Source organism: Manacus candei, unplaced genomic scaffold, assembly GCF_025592945.1.
Source record: "Manacus candei isolate 608988 ecotype Guabito, Panama unplaced genomic scaffold, ASM2559294v1 h1tg000063l, whole genome shotgun sequence".
NCBI classification, from domain to species: Eukaryota; Metazoa; Chordata; class Aves; order Passeriformes; family Pipridae; genus Manacus; species Manacus candei.
This window is the reverse complement of record NW_026138111.1, coordinates 779,512-799,893: the sequence shown is the minus strand read 5'-3', so window position 1 is coordinate 799,893 and position 20,382 is coordinate 779,512. Positions and strand designations below refer to the sequence as shown.

Genomic DNA, 20,382 nt, shown 5'->3' with positions numbered 1-20,382 from the left:
AAAATTCATGTTTTCTGTGAGGAGAAAATAAAGCAATTCCTGGACTGGCTGAACTGAGTCGACTGTTCGTATTTAGTTAGTATGAAAATGGATTGAGTGTGCCAAAAAAGCTTTATAATCAAGAAGTTGCTGTAGATTTAAAGAATAGAATTTATTTAGTAGTTGATAGGCACAAATGTTGGTGTTAGGTGGGATAATTGGTTTGTTCAGAACAGGCAGGAACAGAACTGTTGAAAGGCAAAAAGCAGGTTTTAGGGTTAGAGGACATGACTGGAAATTAAACATAGTATTTTGAATAAGAAAAAAATAATTTTTCTTTTCCCAAATATGACAGGCTCTTGATTTGAGATACTTTGTAAAATTACTGGATTACGATATTGTTTTAACTAATACTCTAATAGGGGCTTAAATGGGTTTTTCTGAAGCCATCTTACAGTTCTGTTTTGATTTAATGCCTTTTTGGATGTTAACTGAACTACTGTGGTACTGTTTTGCTTGGGGGTACGCTCTAAATTTAAGGTTCTACAAAATATCTTAAAGTTGTGCTAACGATAAAATCTACAAATGCAGAATTTAAAATTATCTGACAGTGTTTTTTTCTCAGTTGTTTGCAAAAGGAATGTTGTGCTTTGTGATACAGAATTGCAGCAGTTGGTGATGCATCCTACTGGAGACATATATAGGGACTGAGAATAGGAATAATAATACATAAACCAGAATGTGCTGGGAAAACACATTGTTTTGAATTTAAGTTCTCTTAGGACTTGAAATATTCTTTCAATCTATTTTAATTCTTAACTTCATTTACAAATAGTGGTAACTTCAAATGCAAATTAATATTTTTTACAAACAAACATATCTACATTATAAAAGGTAGATTAATGTAACTAATATTTTTAATGCCACTGATTAGAAACATTTCTGAAGCTTTTTGCTTTCAGTGCTTTAATCCTGTTCAGGGGTATATAGATCAAAATAAAGAGAACTGTTTTAATCTTTGTAAAACTGGAAGTAAAATAATGTGGTCTGAAAAGTCTCCCTGGCATACTAGTGGATTTTTTTTCTCCTGAAAATAGCCTCAGACTGGTTATTTTTTGCTTTATTGAGGTCATGACCTAAATTAAATAAACACGTCTCTGAAGTTTAAAAAGCCCAAGTGAACTGTACATCACTGCCTGCTTCCTGGAACGGTAATAACGTGACACATATATTTATATAAAAATAAATTATCATCTTGTTTTTTAAAAAAGTGCATTTGCACATCCATTAAATAGACTCTGAAATGTATCAAGCAGTTTTGCTGCATCAGCTCCTCCCCTGGGCCCCTGTAAGTCTAATTTGTGTCCCCTTTGTGGAGGGGCAGGAGTGGGGCGAGGGATGTACCCAGGGGTGTCAGGAGCTGTCCTGGCCCCGCGGGTGGGGGAGGCAGGAGGACAGTGGTAGATCCTGGTTCCGATCTGTGGTTCCAGTCCGTGGTTCTGATGGGCAGCAGCCCTGTGTGCAGCCTGTGCCAGCTGTGGGCTGAGGTGCTGCACTCCTGTGAGCCCCAGGAGGACTCTGCGGAGGAGGAAGGAAGGAAATCATCAACCAGGTTCTTTCTGGCTGAGAAATTGCACTTGCAAAACCACTCCAGTGTGAGCTTTATCCTATATAAATGAAATCTTCCTATCACCACATTTCAAAAAAAAAATCCTTTTAAAAATCAAACACTCCTCACAAACACACAGAGATTAGTTTTATGTGTTTCCAGTGAGGAACAGAGTTTGGCCTTTAGATCAGAAAGGGATAAAGATTGTAGCTGCTTTTGCCTTTTGTTGGCTAATTCTAGAAAGTGTCTCCAGAAGAATTATATAGTGTGCATTTCTTTGGGAGAGACATTTTGGGACAAGAGACGATTTCTCCTAGCAGTTTGAATACGAAGACAAAGCCTGATTCCTGTAGCTCTCTAGTGAGCACAAATAGGGATGTATTTTTAAGGGTTGTTTTGTGAAGGATGCCAGTATTGGCTGATTACTGGCATTGTGGCAGCTTAATGTAGAATCAGCTCTTACTCCGAACTCTGAGCAAGGTGTTTGAGGCTGAGGTACTGAGCTGTGGTTGCCATAGTGCCCACAGTCAGACTGCTGTGTGCTCTGAGGTACCTGATGAGAGTATCATGTTGGAGTGTTGACAGAGTAAGCCCAGCGTATCTGGGGCATCTGTGTGTTGGCATCAGGGCAGACAAGACATCAGTTAAAAATAGAAATGAAAAATTGTGTGTTTTGTTGACCTTTTATGGCTGCTTTTACTGCCACTTATAAAGAAATTCTGGTTAATTCGTTTAACCAGTTCAATGATAGAGTGTTTTAGAATTAACCATTTTGGTCAACCTTTTTTTCTTAAAAATCTAGGTTATGCTAGAATTGTTTTTTTTTTTTAATTTAAATAATTTGCTTTATCCTTGCTTGCAGATTTTTTGTTATCCTATGTGGCATGTTCGTTTCAGCTCCTGACTGTGCACTTCTTGCTCTTCTGTAGGTCTGAGCAGCCTCGTATAACCAAAGATGTAATTTGTTTTCATGCTGAGGACTTCTTGGAGGTAGTTCAGCGAATGCAGTTAGATTTGCATGAGCCTCCACTCTCACAGGTAAGCATGCTAAGAACTGATGATCAGTGTCCTCTGAGTACTAAGTCAGAGTTTTCACCTTTTTTCCCCCCACACTTTTTCCCTACAGTGTGTCCAGTGGGTTGATGATGCAAAACTTAATCAGCTGCGAAGGGAAGGCATCCGATATGCCAGAATCCAGTTATTCGATAATGACATTTATTTTATCCCAAGGAATGTTGTTCACCAGTTCAAAACAGTCTCAGCCGTGTGCAGTTTGGCTTGGCACATCCGGCTCAAGCTCTACCATTCAGAGGAAGAACTCTCTCAAAACATGAGTACTGTTGAAGCAGAGACCTCTGCAGACCCCAAGTCTTCGGTTGCTGGACTTCAGAGTGACAAGAGAGTTTGTACCATGGGCAAAGATACCTCCGAAGACACCAAACTCTCAGATGCTCTGCAGACCAAGTACCTGCAGCAGGAATTTATGCCGATAAAACACGAACCTCTCGCATCTCACCAGATAAAAGAAGAGCCCATGAATGTCGATCTTGCTGAAAAGACAGTGGCCCCTAATGACGTCGGGGGACAGAATGTTCAGTCTAGGCTGGATCACGTTGAGTTGACATCATTAAAGTTGGAAATGGATTCTAAATTTGAACCTGGCAACAAGGACTTGCAAGGCAAGTTGTGCTCTGGAGGTCACGTACATCCAGATGATACAAGACAACATAGTTCATCATATCCAAAACTGCATGGACAAAGAGAGGATGATTTTTTGTGCTAAATTTGTATATATGGTTTTAAATTCCTTTTTCAACTTAATGATGTAATAATGTAAAGATCATAAATTGTGAGGCAAGCTTGTGACTTGCCTTCGCATCTGTTACAGAAAATAGTTATGTAGCTTTGTAACATTCCTCAGTGCCTGTCCATAACTGTGAAGTATCAAAGCACTTAGGGCCAGATGCACTGTAAACACTGCAGGTTTAACATAAAGAAGTCTTTAAATAATTTTGAGTTGTAGGTTTTAGAGTAGAGCTGACATTTAACATATATATTTTTTGTAAGATGAGCCAGAATTCTTTTTGACAATTCCAGGCTTTTCCATAGAGCTTATTTATACCAATTTTTTCATTTTAAATGTGTCAGCACTGTAGTGTAAATATCTTTTTTAAAAATCTTTTTAGTGTGATTTATACTGAAATGTGAGCCGCTTAATAAAGGTTCATAATAACAGATTGGTTTTATTTTTGGGTCTGCAAAAAATAATTCAGTTAAACTGCCTCTCTTAAGTGGTTGTGTTTCTACCTGCACTACTGCATAGGATGCCCTTACACCTTGTGGGTGAGGAGCTGTAGCAAACTGAGGTAGAGCTGAGGCATCTTTGTAAATGCAGATTAGTCAGAATGCAGAATCAGTCATCCCTTCACAGGACTCCTTACAAGGCACTCCCCAAACTCCTGCTGTCAGATATGAATTGGAACAGAGACAAACTGCCCTCCTTGTTGTGGGGGCACCGCTGCCAGTACCCACCTGCATCTCTCCAAAGGAGCTGGTGCAAGGCAGCCATCTCCCTTCTGTGCCTGCCCCTTCATCATGCTCAAGGCACAGTTAAGACAGTTCCATTTCACATGGAAAAAAACCCTGGCAAAACAAACCAAAAAAGCAACCATCCCCTCAAATCAGTAATCTGACTAAAGTTAAAACACATAATATTTAAAGGGTTACTTATCAAACTACAAAGGCCTCAACTTTAGCAGTGACCTGTGATTCACAGAGACATATCTGGATTTGAATTGCTCCCTGTGCTGATAGTGCCAGGCAATAAGGATACTTGCCAATGTGTATAGTAGGAAGGTTCCTCATGAGTCACAGTTTGGAAGCAGGAGGTGTTCCAGTAAGAAAATAACAGTGGTGTCCAAGTTAACTGTTCTCCTGCCCCACCTATGGAACACTTGGATTCTCTTAAGCTGTGTTCTGAGGGAAGAGGGTTTTGAGGCTAGCTAGCATCTGATGTGGTAATGGCAAAACTCTGTCACTTAACTTATTTATTCTCTGTGTAATGTATTCCTGTGTAGTTCAAACACAGCTGAATGATGTGTCTTTTTCAGATAGCTACACATAGCAGTAAACTACCCTGAGCATGTCCTTCAGCTAAGTATGTAAAACTTAAGGTCCAAGGCCTGTTATTTTCAAAGCCCTTTGTATCTGATTTTTGTTTGGATTTTTCTGTAGAACTTTCTGGAAGTTGTACCTCCTTATGTACCCAGTTTATAACTTTCAGTGCACTTGGTGATCACTTGGCTTGATTTGTAGCAATAGAACAACATGATTTTCAGGTGATGTCTAATTCAACTACCTGAGATCCTTCTGTTGCAAATGTTTTTTGCTTATGGATTGTTAAAATTTAAAATGTACTCACACCTGGCACTAAAATCAGCTATTTAATAGATGAGTGCCCTGATTTGTTTAATCTAAAATAGGTCTGTCAAGGAATTACTAATTAAATCAATATTTGAATTGCTAAACATTACTCCTACATAGCCATAATTACATATTAGAGAAGCAATAGAAACGTGAGTCTCTTGGATGTGGCTAAAACGTCCTCAAGTCTTACTGCTGTTTTCTTTGATGCTGGCTAAGAGATTACTACCAGTTTTGCAGCCTCAGGGATCTTGCTTTCCCCTCACGCCATGAGCAAATTCATGTGTGACATGGTAAATCATTACTCTGGCAGACTCTGATTTGAAAAAAATTAATTGGTTCACGTAAGAATCTGAGCCTTCCTGATAGTAGGAATGTGGTCTCAGCTCCCTTTGTGTTTGCTGGATTATCTGGAACCTTCCACCCATAATCTCTTTGGCTGTATGAACATCTGTACACAATTACGTAGCCTTCCATTCCTGTTCTCTGTGCTGGCCGTGGGAGAACAGTGACAGAGCAGAGCTGCAGGTTGTAGTTTGCACCAAGTGTGAAGCTCTCCAGGGGGATTAGCCAAAGACTCCAGCTTTAGCAAAACCAGCCTTGCCAGATACTGCTTTTTAAAATAAAATACAGACAAAACAACCCCCCCCAAACTATTCAGTTGACTTAAAATAGAAATGTTACCAGTGTGCTGGTGATGCATGTGCTGGCCATTCCTGCTGGTTCAAGTAATGTTTTGTAACCTGTCAGATTTTAGTGAAGCGTGTACACCCTCTGGGACAGCTGATAACTTTCTGCAGCATAGGCCCTGTCCAGACTGAAATAATAAATCTGTGAAAATGGTTTAGCAAATATGACTTTACACTTAAGAGTAGAACTTTGTTTCCTTTTGAAGACCTGCTTAGTGGTCTTGGCTGACGTGGCCTCAGACTTATGTTCAGGTACCTCTTGGTTCTGAGATTTGACTTTTAAACTGTCAATCTTCAATCCATTTTTTTATCACTTTCAGAATTTTAAGAGATTCAGAAAAGTGGCAGTTTTTTCATGATTTTTATGCTTTCTTTCGGTTTTTTGAGACAGCCTAGATTCTCACTTCTGTCAGAATTCCTTGCAGACAGCATATAAACCATACTGGGATTACCAATGCCTACCAGACCTCCCTTTGCATTCACAGGTGTCAGCTTTCAAAATAAAAACAGAAGTATTGTCCTCTCCCTGTGGTGTGTCCATTTTGATGGGTTTGTTCTTTGAGGTGAGAGTAGTCCTGAAAACTTCACCTCCCAAATTCTTCATTAGTCTGACAAAGGTCTTGCTTTGACTTCAAGTGGTCCTGTGCTATAACTTTTATTCCTGTTGCATATAACTTCATCTTCAGACTTTTGCTTCAGCAATAAATCTTTCATTCCTTCTGGTGTACTGAAATTAGTCCTTGCTTGTTGATTTTGCCCCTTTTCTGGATTTTGGCAATGCATAAATCTTTGTTATTTTGGCTGAAATCTCCAGTGTTTTAGTTGTCTCTCTTGGCCCTTGTTCTTGTGCAGATTGGAGAGATCTGCCCAAGGCCTGTGGCCTGACTGTGGCACTGTTGACATGTCCGTGCACTTGCAGTGGCATCCCAGTTAATGACATGATGTGCAGAAATTTAGATGTTTTCGTAGATCCTCGTACATATTTTTGGGTAGCAAAGAACTGCATTGTTATGGTTGCTGCCAAGAGCTTTCAAGGGGGTAGCTGCCACTTCTTTTTTTTTCTTTGTATTACTGAATCTTTTACATTTCACTGGCAACTGACTTCGTGTGTTACATTCAAGTGTTACTCAGTGTTGTGTCACCCCCAGCCCTCCAAATGCCTGCAAATTGACTCTGAAAGAACATTCTCATTACAGGTACTGCTGGCATGCAGATTTTCCCTTCTTTGTTACTATAGTGAATATTTCAATACTACTTTAACTGAAATATTAATTCTATCTAGTATTAGAAATAAAGTATGATTTCAGAGGGTGATGATTTAATTACTCATCTGTGAAAGAATTCCTTGGTGATAAATAAAGTTGATTTTTAAGCAGATATACATGTGCACAGTAAATAAGTTGGAATTGCAAATTATGTAGGAAACGGAAATTTGAAGTAGTAGAATGCTGTGAAACAGATTTGAAACATTACAAATTTGGAAAAATGAATAAGTCTTCCAAGAAACACAGGACTGGTATTCATAGATCAAAAACTACTGCTTTCTGAGATCTGCATATGAATGAGGATGCTGAATTGACTGAAATAAATCCATGATTTTTTTCCTTGATCATGGGCAAAATAAACTGTTGTGAGAGTAGACTGCCATGTGACCCTGCTAGGCTGAAAACTGTACTCATTTTGATCAAGAGCTCAAAGAACTCTCAACTCTCTTGTTCTAAAGTTCAAGCTTCTCAAGTGTCATTTTACTTATTTCCTTCTAGTGGGCAGGTATGTAGAGAGTCTTGTCTTTAGTCAGCCCAGCGCCTGTACCTTGCCCTGGATGTATCCAAGCTGGAAATGGAAAGGACAAATTTTCACTGCTCTCTGCTTTGCTGTGAATGACTGTCGAGAATGTTTTCTTTGATTATGAGTCACTGTGTTCAGCTGATACTTTATTACTTTCTTAAACAGATGAAATGCACTTTAAAACTGTATAAAAGAAGATACTGATATTTTGTGCAGATCCCACTGAATTTGCAGCATATGTGGGAAAATTTGGGGAATTGATTCCCATCAGTCACTCATTTCATTTTTCTTAGAAATGCAAATTATTTTGTGTTCTGTTCAGAAGCAGTGATTAACGTCACAATATCTAGGCTGCTGTTTCTGTTAGAATCATCAGGGATACTGACTTTGCAAATTTAGTGTATTATATTCTAACCACTGTTTTTCTCTGTGCTTTGATGCTGATATTATCTCTGCTTTAGAGCCGTGCTGTACTTGAGTGCCAGCTAAACACTGATCTTCTCTTGTTCTGGTCATGCTGATAGATGAGCCTACTGATGGGGGCGTTAGTCCTAAATAGTCCTTTAATATTTGATGTACAGTTATCTGATACAAACATTGATTAAAACAGCAGTTTAAACTTCTATTTTTATCAAGTTTGGTTTTTCAGTAGCTATTTTGATACCGTGTTTTCTTTTACCATTTAATTTGCTGCCCACCAGAATGATGGTGTCATGTTGAGCTCAGGCCTGTGCTTTTTATGAAAGTCTTTTTATCTGGTTGAGACAAAATGGAGCTGAGAAGGTTATTCCCTGTGTGTGTCAAGAGGAAAATCTTGAGAATTAGATCTGTGTGTGGGAGACTAATGTAACATAAGTCAAAACTGCTAAAGCTTTATCCTAAGCACACAATGACAACACTCAGCTAGTCGCCCTTTTGACTGGTGCAGTTGGGAAAAAAAAACAGTTGAGACTAAAGAACATCTTTTAGCAGTGGTTTCTTTATGAAATTCAGAAGGAACACTGAGATAAAACTAACCCAGATGAATTAAGCTCACATTTTCCTTTCTTCTCTGTTTCTTACTCTTAAGCTGTTGTTCTACACTGTATGGAGACCTTTCTTATATTTGCCTGCTTGGGATGTTGGTTTTGTTAGGAAAGGCAGGTTGAAGGGAATGGCATTACTGAGTTGCAGATTTTCGTAGTCTTTATCCAACTTCAGTACAAATACAAGGAGAAAATGTAGAATTTATATTGAACAGTTGTAGTGATCCAGCTGCAGCAGAGATTCCTTAAATTGCCTTAGTTCTCAAAGCCTGATGTTTTTCAGCAGCAAGGTCTGTTCAGGTCTAAAAGGCTCATATAGGAGATGAACTCCATCCAAACTCTAAAACAATAAAGGTATAGTGAGAAGGTACAAACACTCTTTTCCCAACTCAGCATAGTTATTTTTGCTTCAATCTTATTTAAAAGTGATGTGTTACAGGATAGTACTATGTTTTCTGTGCTAGTAAATTCAAACAACTTATTTCTGAGGATGCAGTTGTTCAGGAGCTTTATTACTGAAAAACCATGTTATTTGTTCCCAAAATAATATTGATGTTAAGACAGGAAACACCTGACATTAAAATTCTGAGTTTCTGGGAGTCTCATAATTTTAACTTTCAGTTTCACTTTGTGTCACCCAACTTTTAAACTGGGCAAATGTGAAAATTTCCATGAGGTTACACAAAGATTTTGCTTCTGTGCTAGACACAGACATGTCAGAAAATAATACTGATAACACATATTTTAAATTGGTTATGTCCCTCAGTCCTGTGCCCACTTACTCTGATATTGTCCTTCATGCCTAGCAGAGCATTTTGTGTGTGTGTACACACGTCCTTAGAGCATTCAGGTTAAACTTCGTTATACAAGGGGATGTTTATGTCACATAACTGCATTTTGCCAGTATAAAATGAACAGAAAACTGGATACTGTCCTAAATGGTGACAAATCAAGAAAAGCAGTCTGAATTGGTAATTGAAAATAATAGTTTCATGGCCTTTCACACACGTGCATTGAGTATTTAATCAGATAAGAATAGATACTCTCCTGCAATGGATGCTGATGTGTTCAAACTTCTATAAGTGATTGGAAGAGAAATAAATTATGTGGAATATACCTCTTCATATACAATACATATTATCAGTACAGATAAATACTTCTATTTCATTTCAGCAAGCTTTTGAATTCCGGTTTAAAACAAAGCTGCTGAAGGCCAAGTTCTGTGCCCCCCATCAGCTGCCACAGGGAGCTGAGACAACGTCCTTGTGCTCCTTCCTCACAAAGCAGTGTGAGCCATCTCGGCATCAGCCTCTCCTGTTCCCTGCAAACTCCAGCAAATCTGCCTTTCGCTTGTTTTGTCCTGTTAATTTAATTGAAGATCAGTTTGGTAAATTTAAGAAAATGTGTGAGCAGCACTGGTTCCACTCCCAAGCTGTGACCAGTGCCTTTGAGAACAGTGTAATAAACAGGTGTAATTAGTTCCCACAGCAGCTTCTGGAAAGGTCACTGTGGGCTGCAGTATACTTTGTATCATAAATCCTTTTGAATGAAGTTCTGATGTCACAGAGAAGCAACACTATGTACAAAAAGTGGCACAGTTCAGGTCAGTTACATGTGGTAAAAAAAAGTCAAAAGGGGTATTCCTCTTGTCCAAGTATACCTGTAAGGACAAGGAACCTGGAGAGCTGAGCACTTCCAGCTGGCTCTGTGTGACTTCTCCATGACACCAGCAAGAAACATCTGCTTCAGCTTTCAAAATCTCTCACTTATTTCAAGGTTTGTAAACCTTAAAAAAAAAAAAAAGGCAAACCCACAACCAAAACTGAACTTGTTGATCTTTTCCTATTGAATTAGAGGCAAGAATTAAAAGGAGATTTGTAATAACTGTGTGTGATTCTAGTTAATTAGAGATGCCAAACTTTCAGATAATTGTTACATCTGAGGAAGAGAAGGGGTTTATTAAGGGGGCAGAGTCATTCATGGCCCATCTTGCTAATAATACACCAAGTTCTAATGAGGCCAGTTCTTATTCTTCCATCATTTAAGTTATAACAATCAGTTCCCATCCCCAGCTCGGCTGAGGAAAGCTGCTCTGTGCTTCCGAGCAGTGTGGGGGTGTTTGACATCCTGTTAACAGGGCTTTTTGGATTTTTATTCTGTGAGAATCATCAGATGGGGAAGGACTGTGAGCACTCAGTTTTATGCTTGGTCCCATACCATACCCGAGGTAAGTGTGTGTGTTGCCTGGTGCTCATCACCCAGGGCTGGGTCCATGGGTTTGTGTTATTTTTTAATTTGCGTACAATAAAGGGGTTATAAATATTTTGCACTTTTTTGACAATGGCTGTGGTTTAGATTTCTTTTGTATTTGTCTCTTCTTTGTTTCCCCTTCGGCAAGGTCAACCATGCTGAAGCAAAGACGACTTAAATTCTTTCTAAAGATCACTTGTTACTTGATGTTTTGAATTGAGATCCATTGCCTTAGAGTGGAACATGTTGTTTTCTTGGACACTGCTGAAAGAGCTTTATCTGCCAGTATGGTTCCCCTGTATTTTTACCCATGTCTGTGTGATTAAACAGCAAGAGTAAATCCAAACACTTCAGGAAGGATTTTTTTCCACAGAGAAGTACATTGAGTGTCCATAATTAAACTTTTATCAGTGAGACACTTTGATCTCGTCATGTCCTGTTACCCTAGACTGTTTTTCCTGGGCTCTTTTCATTCACTTGACATTCTTTTGTCTCTAGGAACTGTAAATGGATCAGTACCTTCAGTGTGCATGTTAATGATGTCCTAGACAACTGCTACATTTGAATTTGGTGTTACTGTAGCGCCTGGAAGAGCACTTTAGTCCACAAAATATGCTCATAGTTCCAGTCCTTCCCCTTTGTTCATTTGTTACCCTGAACAGTTCATTTACACATCTGAGTTTGCCATTGCTCCATAAAGCCAAGGGTTCACCCCCAAAGATTTCCTATCCTCAGGCATTGAAAACTGTCTTGTTCAAGTACCACTTTGGGCAGGTACAAATGCAGCGCTGAACTCACCCTGTGGCTCCAGTCTCTTGCAGCACTGGGGATTTCTCACTTGGAAAGGAATCACCATTGTCTCCCTCTTTTCTGGATCTTAGGACTGCTTGCACAGTTCAGCTACTAACCCTTTTCCCTAGGGTTAACATACTGGTTATTGGCTGTTTCCGTAGCTTAGGAAATAGTGCTTATTTTTAGACTGGCAGTGGAGTCTCACTGTCAAAAGTAAAACCAAACTGAGTCACTTTATTGCTTTTTTGCTCTTATTTGGCAGCGATCAACTGTTACTGATTGTTAAAGCAAATTACACTCCTTATGGAAATTACTGTTACCTGGTTATTTCTTGACTTATAGCATAAGTAGCAGAAAATGTTAGTCCTCTTTCCAAGGATTACTCAATGTGCTGAATACCCTGGGTACAACATTTGTGGTTCCTTTGAGAAGATCTTCTACCTGCATGTATCTTATTCCATGTAACAAATAATAGTAATCATACTAGAACAGCTTATGTTGAACAAATACTTTTATTTACAAGAGCATATGTGATAGTTTTAAAATAAAAAAATGGAACGAGTCTACTTCCAGTCTTCAGCCTGCTTTAGATAAAGTCTCCAGCTTGACTCATTTCTTATTTGGCTTTCTAGATCAAATTCATGGCAAAATGGTAATATTCTGGTAATTTGGTGCCAATCATTGGGCTGAAAACCACCTGGCAGAGCTCAGTCTCTTCGTACATAGAAGATATTGTATCCCAGTTCCACCATCCCGCCAATGAGCAGGGCCCACAGTGGGATGAACACGTAGGCCAGTTTCATGGTGGTGAATCGCTGCAGCTTCGCGCAGAGGGCGAGGCAGAAGGCCAATTTCAGGAGCATTGCAATGAGGTACCAGGCTTTCTTCTTCATGTTCTGGGAGCCGTTCCGAGGGTCAAAGCCAGACTTGCACCGTCCAGCCATTTTTACAATTAACATAACTAGGAGAATTGTATCGAATATCCACACTGGAATGAAAATGAGGAACCAGTTCCATGGTGCTTTCTCATCCAACTTCAGCACCAGCATGATGAGGAAGAGTAACGTGAAAAGCCATGTCAGCAGTACTCTTTGCGCCAGGGACATTCTCATTTAAACAGCTGTGAGAGGAAGGCCTTCACTGTCAGCAACAACCTGACAAAACAAAAGGGAGGAGGGAAGGCATCAAAAGATGGCACTACATCACCATTAGGCATATTCCTCAAAGGAGAGGAATTTATGGTTCTTGCTTTCCCTGCCTTCCAACCTCACCCACACACTGTTTCCTGGCACTTCTTTTGTAACTACCATGCTCAGCTAAACACTGTTTGCTCCAGTCCCCCCTTCCCTTTAAGAGCCTTAAGTCAGACATGTAACTGCCTTAATCTAAATTTGGTCTGTGAAACAAACTGTGCCTTAATCCTAAACTAGCTGTCAGACTCATTTAGGGATTTTTGAATGCTAAGAATATGTTTAGATCCATCTTCCACCAGTACTGAGGCACTCACAGCTAACACTTGAAAACAAACATAAGAAAATAACCACAGTAAAACGTAAACCAACTAAGGAGCAGAAGTAACAACCCCTCTGAGAGATCTAGATTTCATGCTACAAAGATGAATAACTAATATATACCAGTGAAATGGTGCTGAAATAGGTTTCTTAATTATTTTAAAAATTAGAGTTAAGAAATTTAATAATTCCCTTTACAACACTGACATCCTTTCACCTGAAAGAAGAAAATGAGCTTTGATTTGTTCCCGATTACAAAAATATTTGAAATACCAAAAGTGAGATGTTGTGTTTGGAAGCATCTAATCCTCAGCACCAGATGCTGAGGGAAGGACAAGAGCTGCTTCCCCTCTGTCCCCTCAGTGCCCCTGCCCACAAGCTGCTGCACCTTCCTCTCTGTTATTACCAACCCTCACAACATCACCTGATAAGCCTGTTAAACTCACCCAACAAGCAGAAATCTACTACCACCTTTTTAACTGGGTTAGTTTTTTGCCAGATTAGGAAGCTGAACAAATTCTGTGCTCACATAAGCTTTGGAACCGGTAGGAGGGAAGTAAAAGTTGCTGTTTCAGCTGGTGAGGAGGTGACTTGCCGCCTGGGAGCGAGGGGGTAACCATGTTGTACACGGATAAGATTATCCTACAATTTACATCTGTGTTTTCTGATACACGGTTCAACAGATCTACTATTTTGTTCAGTCTGTGGCTGAAGTTTGAATGGATTTGATTTAAAGGATAGCAGTAGGATTTCTTTTGAGGAAAAGATCCAATTTTGCCTAAAATTGGAGTTGCTGTGAGTGCATCCCCATTTCGTGTTGGGGTTGACACTTGTGTGACCCAAGGCAGGCCAGTTCCTTCAGCTGAACTAGCCAAAAATAAAAGGGTCTAAAATAGGATTTTTAATTTGCTTTTCACAGTCTCAGTTCTGCTCAGAACACTAAAGGGTCTCATGAAAGCCAGTTACTGGCAGGGTGGAACCAAGACCTCCACCCTCCCCTTCCTTAGGGAAGAGGTGAAGCTCAGCAGTGGCACTGAAGAGTCAATTGCTAAGGGGACAAAAAAATCAGAGGAAGTTTAGATAGCCTTGTTCTGCTCGTCACAGAAACAAACCCAAACTAGCTGGCAGGTGCAGAGGATTACAGAACAATTACTATGTCCTGCCTGAAGCTTTTCCAGTATTTTGAAAACACTTCCAGTATTCTCAAGTACAAGTCTGTGGCTGAAGTGAAGAGTCGTGATCTGTAATGAAGTTTCAACACCCATGAGAATGTTTTTTGAAAACCAGTTCTAGAAATCAATGCTACAAACACTGCAAGAAGGAGGCTCTCTCGATAGCAAACTGGAGAAAGCAGAAACCAAAGAAACAGACTGGAAACTTGGGCCTGAAAGGAAAAACGAAATTCAACACTGTTAGAGGTATCAGGTTATCAGATACTCAGAGAAGGTGCTATCACCTGTCTCTGGAGGAAATGGGAAGCTACTGAAGATGTATTACATGAGGCTACTCAATTTAAGGTTGCTCACTTGAAAATATGTGTTCAGGACCACTTTGTAACAACTGTAAAAAGCAGAGGCAGAAAACTCAGCATGGGACGTTCTGCTGCCTTTCTCTGACTTAACAGATGTTACTGCAAGATTAGACAGGACTGCAAAGCCCATCAATTTTAGAAGCTTTTTTGGATGAAAACTCAAGAAAATCCAAGTGTACTTTTGAGAGATCTTAAAGTCCAAGTAAAAAAAACTACTAAATTTTGAAGACTGACAGCTGGGTGTGCAGCTGACAATATGATGGAGGGTTTGATTACATGAAGCATCTCGTAGTGCAGGATATGATGGGCAGACTCTGCTGGAGCCCAGCTATCCCAACACCACGGGCAGCACTTGGAAAATTTAGATGCAGCTGTGGTACAGGTCTGACCTGGCTCTTCTGTGAGAACTGGGGATCTCAAAGGCAGAGAGTGACAATAGAAAGGCTCTTGACACCTTACAGGACCCACATAATTAGGAAGTGAGAATTCTCAGTGATGAGAAACATCAAGGAGCATCACTGACCTTGATGGGACGATCTGCATAATCAGGATGTTATGAGAGCTAATTCTGTCCTATTTAGAAGGAAAAAATTAAGTGGAGGGAAACTTACACATGACATTCAGTGCAGTGGTAACGATAACACAGATCTGTACATTTAGATTTAAACCTTGAACATCGCCTAAAAAAGTCCTGAAATTTACATTATGCTGAAACCAAGTTAAACAGAACTCCAACTCGATTAGCTAGCATTTTGAACCTATTCAGTAGGTACGAGTAATTTAACACCTAGAAAGAAATACCGCGGTAGGCCTGGTTTAAAATCCCATTTAAGCACAGCTTTGCTATTCACAACCTCGGCCCCTCCCTCGGCCGAGCGGCCTTGTCCCGCCAGGCCCCGCTCACCCGGCCATGCCGGAGGCTCCCTGAGATGGAAGCTCCCCGCGGCCCCCCGTCACCTACCGCACCGCAGGTCCCGGCGCAGCCCCCGGTTGGCGGGGCCCGCGCTCGGCTGAGGGGGCTGAGGGGGCTGAGGGGGCTGAGGGGCGGCCGGGCCCTCCCCGCCCGCTGCGCCTCAGGGCCCGCCCGCCTCCTGCCCCGCCCCGCGCCTACCATTGGGCAGCGCCCATAGCCATCCTGTTGCTATTGGTCTACTGCCACGTCGCTCAAGTCAATCCCCGCCTCCCGCCCCCTGAGCCGCCGGGGACGCCCCTTGAGCTCACACCGCCCCTCGAGGCCGGCCTGCCTTGAGCCACGCCCCCCCACCGCCGATTGGTGCAGAGGTCTGTCTGTCACAGGGCCTCGCCTCCGCCCCTCCAGCCGTCCGTCACCCGCCTCCCTCGCGCTCTCGTTGGGCAGCGCCGCAGCCAGTCACGTCACGGCCCCGGCCCCGCCCCCGCCAGACGGGGGAGGTGCTGTTTGGCCGCCGGCCCGCACTCGGCCCCGCCCCTCGCCCCGCCCCCCGGCGGCGCGCGAGCCGGTGGCGCGCTGTTGCTGCCGCCGCCGCCGCCGCCCGGGCGCGCGCGCCGCTCCCCCCGCCCCCCTCCCGCCAGCTGTTGCCTCGCGCGCGCCTTCCCGCCGCCGCCTCGCGCTCCCGCGGCCGTTGCGTGCGGCGCGCGCTGCCCCGCGGCACCGCCGACGGTGAGAGATGGGGGAGGGGGCACCGCGGGCGCCCCGGCCCCAGCGCGGCGAGAACCGGGGGCGCCGAGTGCCCCGCGCCGCTGGGGAAGGGGCCGACCGGGGCGGGGAGCGGGGGGACGGCCGGGGCGAGGCGACGGTGCCCGCTCGGTGCGGGGGCACAGCGAAGCGGCGGCGCGGGGCGCGCATCCCCGGCGGGGCTGCCCTGGGCGGGCGGCGGGAGCGAGGCTGCTGCCGAACGCCTTCCCCGGGGGGATCCCGGCCGGGGCAGGGGCGGGCGGCCGCGGCCTCCCCGGCGCCGCGGGTCCCTCTGGCGGGGGCCGGTGCCGGTGCCGGCGGGGCGCGGGGTCCGAGCGCGGCTGCGAACGGCCCCTGCCCGCCGGGTCCGGCCGGGGCTGCGGCCGCGCCGTCCGGGGGCCGGCGGTGCCCGGGCGCTGTGCCCGCTCCGCCGGGTTCGTCGTGGGCGGCGGAGCTGCGGTCACGGTCCGGGGCCCTGCCCCTGGCTCCTGCCGTGAGGCTCCTTCTCCCCGCGGAGCTGCTCGGACGCACCGAGCGCTGCCCCAGTGCCCGGGTCAGGTGATAGGAGTTCTCTTCTTCCCTTTAAAGGTCCTGAATTTCGGCATCTTCACAGTCGCCTCTGTCCTCATCTCCCGTGTTCTTGAGTTTTACGTGCCTTCTTCTTCTTTCAGTGTTTTCTTTCTCAATCCTTATCCCTTTTCTTTCATTTTCCATCCTAGACCTGTGACAACCTGACTACAGCTTGCCCTTGGTTTCCAAGTTGGGAATCAAAATGTTAGGTAACTTCCCATCAGGTGAAGTTCCTGCTGTCACATTCATTTCCCTGGTGTTTTATTTGCTGTCTTTTCTTTGAAAAAACAAAGAAGCTGAGGAAAATTTTTTCCGTGGTAGTAGAAATATCCAGGTGTTTGTTTCTTTTACTTTTGGTTTTCATATATAGTCTCTGAGTGGGTGTGATTTACGTGTATCAGATTCAGGGTTAGTTTTAGTCCTTAGTGTCAAGCTCTGTGCTTGGTGTTTTGCCTTTTATTGCTTTTAGATGTTACTGGTCACTTGAAATGTAGTACCACTGAGTCTTGTGTTTTGTTCCAAATTTGCCAGTGTCTTATCCCTCTGTCATATAATTAACAGGAAAAAGTAATTAATTGGAAAACCTAACTTGTTGAAAGAACTTTAATTAACGTTCTGAAATTCTTAGTGATGAAATGTTCCTACAGAAAATACAGCTGGTTTTACAGTTTGGACACACGACTTCTCTAATAGGAATGAAGCTAAATACAGTGTGTCATCAGTAATTTGTCTGCTTATATCTTCCTGTTGATGCTGTTAAACAGATGGTGGTATCTGTTTTATCAGGGAGAAGTGCATCACTTGAAATAACCTGTTAATCCTAGTAAGTGAATCCTAATATCTTTAGCTGCACTTGGAGTGGTCAGTACGTGGCAGAAGGATATATTTCTGTTATATACATTAGCACTTGGCATGAGACTTTGTTTTCCTGGGGTTAAGAGGCTAAAAGTGTTCTGTGAATAAATCTCTGGGTTATAAATAGCTGTGTGTTTTTGGCTGTTTCTGTAGCTCGGAAGGTTTTGGTGATCTTATTTGATTTGCCTCTTTATTTGTAACTCCCTGGAAAGGATAATCTTTTTCTCAGAAGTCTTATTTCTTTTCCAGTACGGTGTTTATGAACTGATGTATGCACGCACATCACCCCCACAGACTCCACTGTACAGTATTTATGAGCAATTTTCATTTCTGAAGGTGATGGCTGAGAGCAGTGCCTGGAACTGGTGCGTTTAAGATCCTGATCCATGTTTGAAGTGGAATGTTTGTGCAGTTAAATGTTGTGTTGCTATGTTTTACTGCCAATGTATGTTTTTATTTTGGATATAAATATTACAAAGGATAAAACACAAGCCTGAGTCACCTGAAAAAGAATTTTGAAACTTAATTGGTTTAATTCAATGCTTGTACTAGAATTTTTTTCCTCTTGTATTGTGTGGAATGTGACATACCAGTAAATTACCAGTAATTTTTGGGAACTCCATGGAGCACTTCGGATATTCTGGTAGAACTGGATTTCTACTAAAGCAGAGTTAGCTCAGCTTGTCTCAAAAAGTTGGTCCTAGGTGTATCCATAGCTGCTGGGCATTGGTGTGAATTCTGGAAGAACTCAAACTGGTTATTGCTGTGTATTAGAGCGGGACAGAGGTGTGTTAAAGAATTCCATCAACGTTGTTTGGGGCAGTTGACCAGGCAATGAAGAGTGATGGGGCTCTTGGAGTTGAACACTGCTGTTCCTGTCACAGCTGGCAGGGGTCACTGGAAAGCAGTGGACATAATTTCTTTCCTAATTCTCCAAAGCTACATGTGCTGTTTTCCCAGACTTTTTCTAAATATCGTATCTTCTACTGATTTATAGTAGAAATTTTGTTGAAGAAATGTTTTTCTTTTCTCATGACCCATGGGAGTGAAGGCAATGACAGGCAAAGATTGGGTTCTGTTTTGGTTTTTTTTGTCTAGGAGGGTGTTCTTTTCATAATAAACAGCTTTGTCTATGGATTCATCACCGGACAGTTTATGTGAATTTTTAGCAAGGCTTAATAAGGGCAAAAAGCTTGTACAATTACTTTCATTGTCTGTCTTCTCCCACTTGAGTCACTTCTCAGATGATGAAACCAAAGTTAATGGCAACTAAAAGACATTAAGTACACAGTTTTTATAAAATTTTTATAAAACTTTTGACAGGTAGTGAGCCAAATTAATATTCCCACCCAAAAAAGGCAGTTATAATTGAGTCCCTAACCTCTTCAAATGTGAGCAACTGCTGGGCAGTCTGTGTACTGAGCTCTGAGCCATCATGGTGCCTGCTGGTACTGGAGCAGCCAAATAGTTGGGATGGTTGTTAAGATGGGTGGGGGGCAGGAAAACAATGATGGGTGAGGTGGAGCAGGACAATAGGGAGCCACGGGACACTGGTAAAAACAGACTTAATTGCTTATGCTCACAGGGCAAGGTAGGCCTGTTTTTTCTGTAATTTTTTTGTTGTTGTTGTATGAAGGAAACAAAACAAAACTCTTGGGATACCTCTGTCGGGGTGCTACTCCCTCTGACTGGTCAAGGACGGTTGACCACCACTTACTCAAAGATAGGTGGCGGTGTGAAAAATAAGACTTTGAAAGCTTTAATTATCATGTTTTCTCCCTTGAGTTTACTGTAATGTTGAAGTCCTTTCTGAGTGCGTAGGAAATGGTAAACTGCTTGTAGAAATCATATTCAAATTTGTAAGGAGAACACAAAGAGCTTAATAAATTGCGTGTAGAGATAAAAATAGTAATTAGGGCTATAATGTATTGCTGTGTAATGTTTGGGTATGCTCTACATGTAATCATAGAATAATTTAGTTGAAAGGGGTCATTGGAAGTCATCAGTCTTGTCCAACCCTATCTCAGGGCAACTTCAAAGTTAGAGCAAACATATATAGAGATAGCCATTATATTGTCAAGAAATTTGGAAATACAGCTTGTGTATGTGGTGTGGGGTTTTTTTATAGTTGAAGGGAAGGATATCAGAGAGTTCCTAGAGCTGTACTCTTATTTCTTAATTTACATGTGTAAAGGGGATCTTTTTCCAAATTTGTTTTCCACTGGGAATACTCTTTAAGTGAAACATGTAATGTTCAGCATTTAATTCTTTGCTCATTTAAGGTGGTCTTGGTAGACATACTCCAGAGAGCCTAGATGGCTTCCTGGAATGAGTCCAAGCATTGGATTGAACTCTCATTTGCAAATAATTTGTTGCTCTGTTCTTAAAAAATAAAATGCAATTGCAAAGTGGGAGAAGAAATTAAAGCAATATCGCATCAAATATGAAATTGTGCAAGCCTTGCATTTTGGAAGTTGGCCAGCGCCAGATGCTTTTGGGGTTTAGGTGGTTGGCAGATGCTGTCTTGGCAGCTGAACACTCTTCATGTTGATCTGTCTGAGGGACAGTTTGTTCTATGTGTTGCTCACACGCTCTCCTTGGTATTGGCTTCTGGCCGTGGAGGGGTCGAGTTAAGGGGAGTGTTTGTATGGCCAAATACAGCCCAGTCATCTCTTTGGATGTTTTCTTGCATCCTGGGTCATGAAG

General features: G+C 42.3%; 2 protein-coding genes across 8 annotated transcripts in view; one reads left to right on the top strand and one right to left on the bottom strand.

Moving 5' to 3' along the window:
• LOC127478845 (protein PHTF2) overlaps window positions 1–20,382 on the top strand; it is a 126,830-nt gene that overhangs the window by 45,230 nt on the left and 61,218 nt on the right. For 3 of the 6 annotated variants that reach the window (XM_051805056.1, XM_051805057.1, XM_051805053.1), the window contains exon 1: window positions 16,127–16,236. Coding sequence is in view for 2 of the 6 variants with exons in the window: in XM_051805052.1 (XP_051661012.1) it covers window positions 2,518–2,626; window positions 2,715–3,371 (766 nt within the window). In the remaining 4 variants the exon portion in view is untranslated. Of the gene's footprint in view, window positions 1–2,517; window positions 2,627–2,714; window positions 6,434–16,126; window positions 16,237–17,501; window positions 18,042–20,382 lie in introns of those variants that run through there. The other 3 variants (XM_051805052.1, XM_051805058.1, XM_051805055.1) reach the window with 3 other exon arrangements.
• On the bottom strand, window positions 12,049–15,696 carry TMEM60 (transmembrane protein 60). Of its 2 annotated transcripts, none has more exons than XM_051805105.1 (2): window positions 15,559–15,696; window positions 12,049–12,709 (listed from the first exon to the last, which is right to left on the bottom strand). In XM_051805105.1, exon 2 carries the CDS (start codon window positions 12,665–12,667, stop codon window positions 12,263–12,265), a length of 405 nt encoding a protein of 134 aa, XP_051661065.1. In that variant the 5' UTR covers window positions 12,668–12,709; window positions 15,559–15,696; the 3' UTR covers window positions 12,049–12,262. The 2 variants fall into 2 exon arrangements, with proteins under 2 accessions (XP_051661065.1, XP_051661066.1); XM_051805106.1 differs by lacking the exon at window positions 15,559–15,696 and adding an exon at window positions 15,502–15,523.

Bases quoted from the DNA above. Each gene is read 5' to 3' on its own strand.
- TMEM60 (XM_051805105.1), bottom strand. From the start codon at position 12,667: ATGAGAATGTCCCTGGCGCAAAGAGTACTGCTGACATGGCTTTTCACG.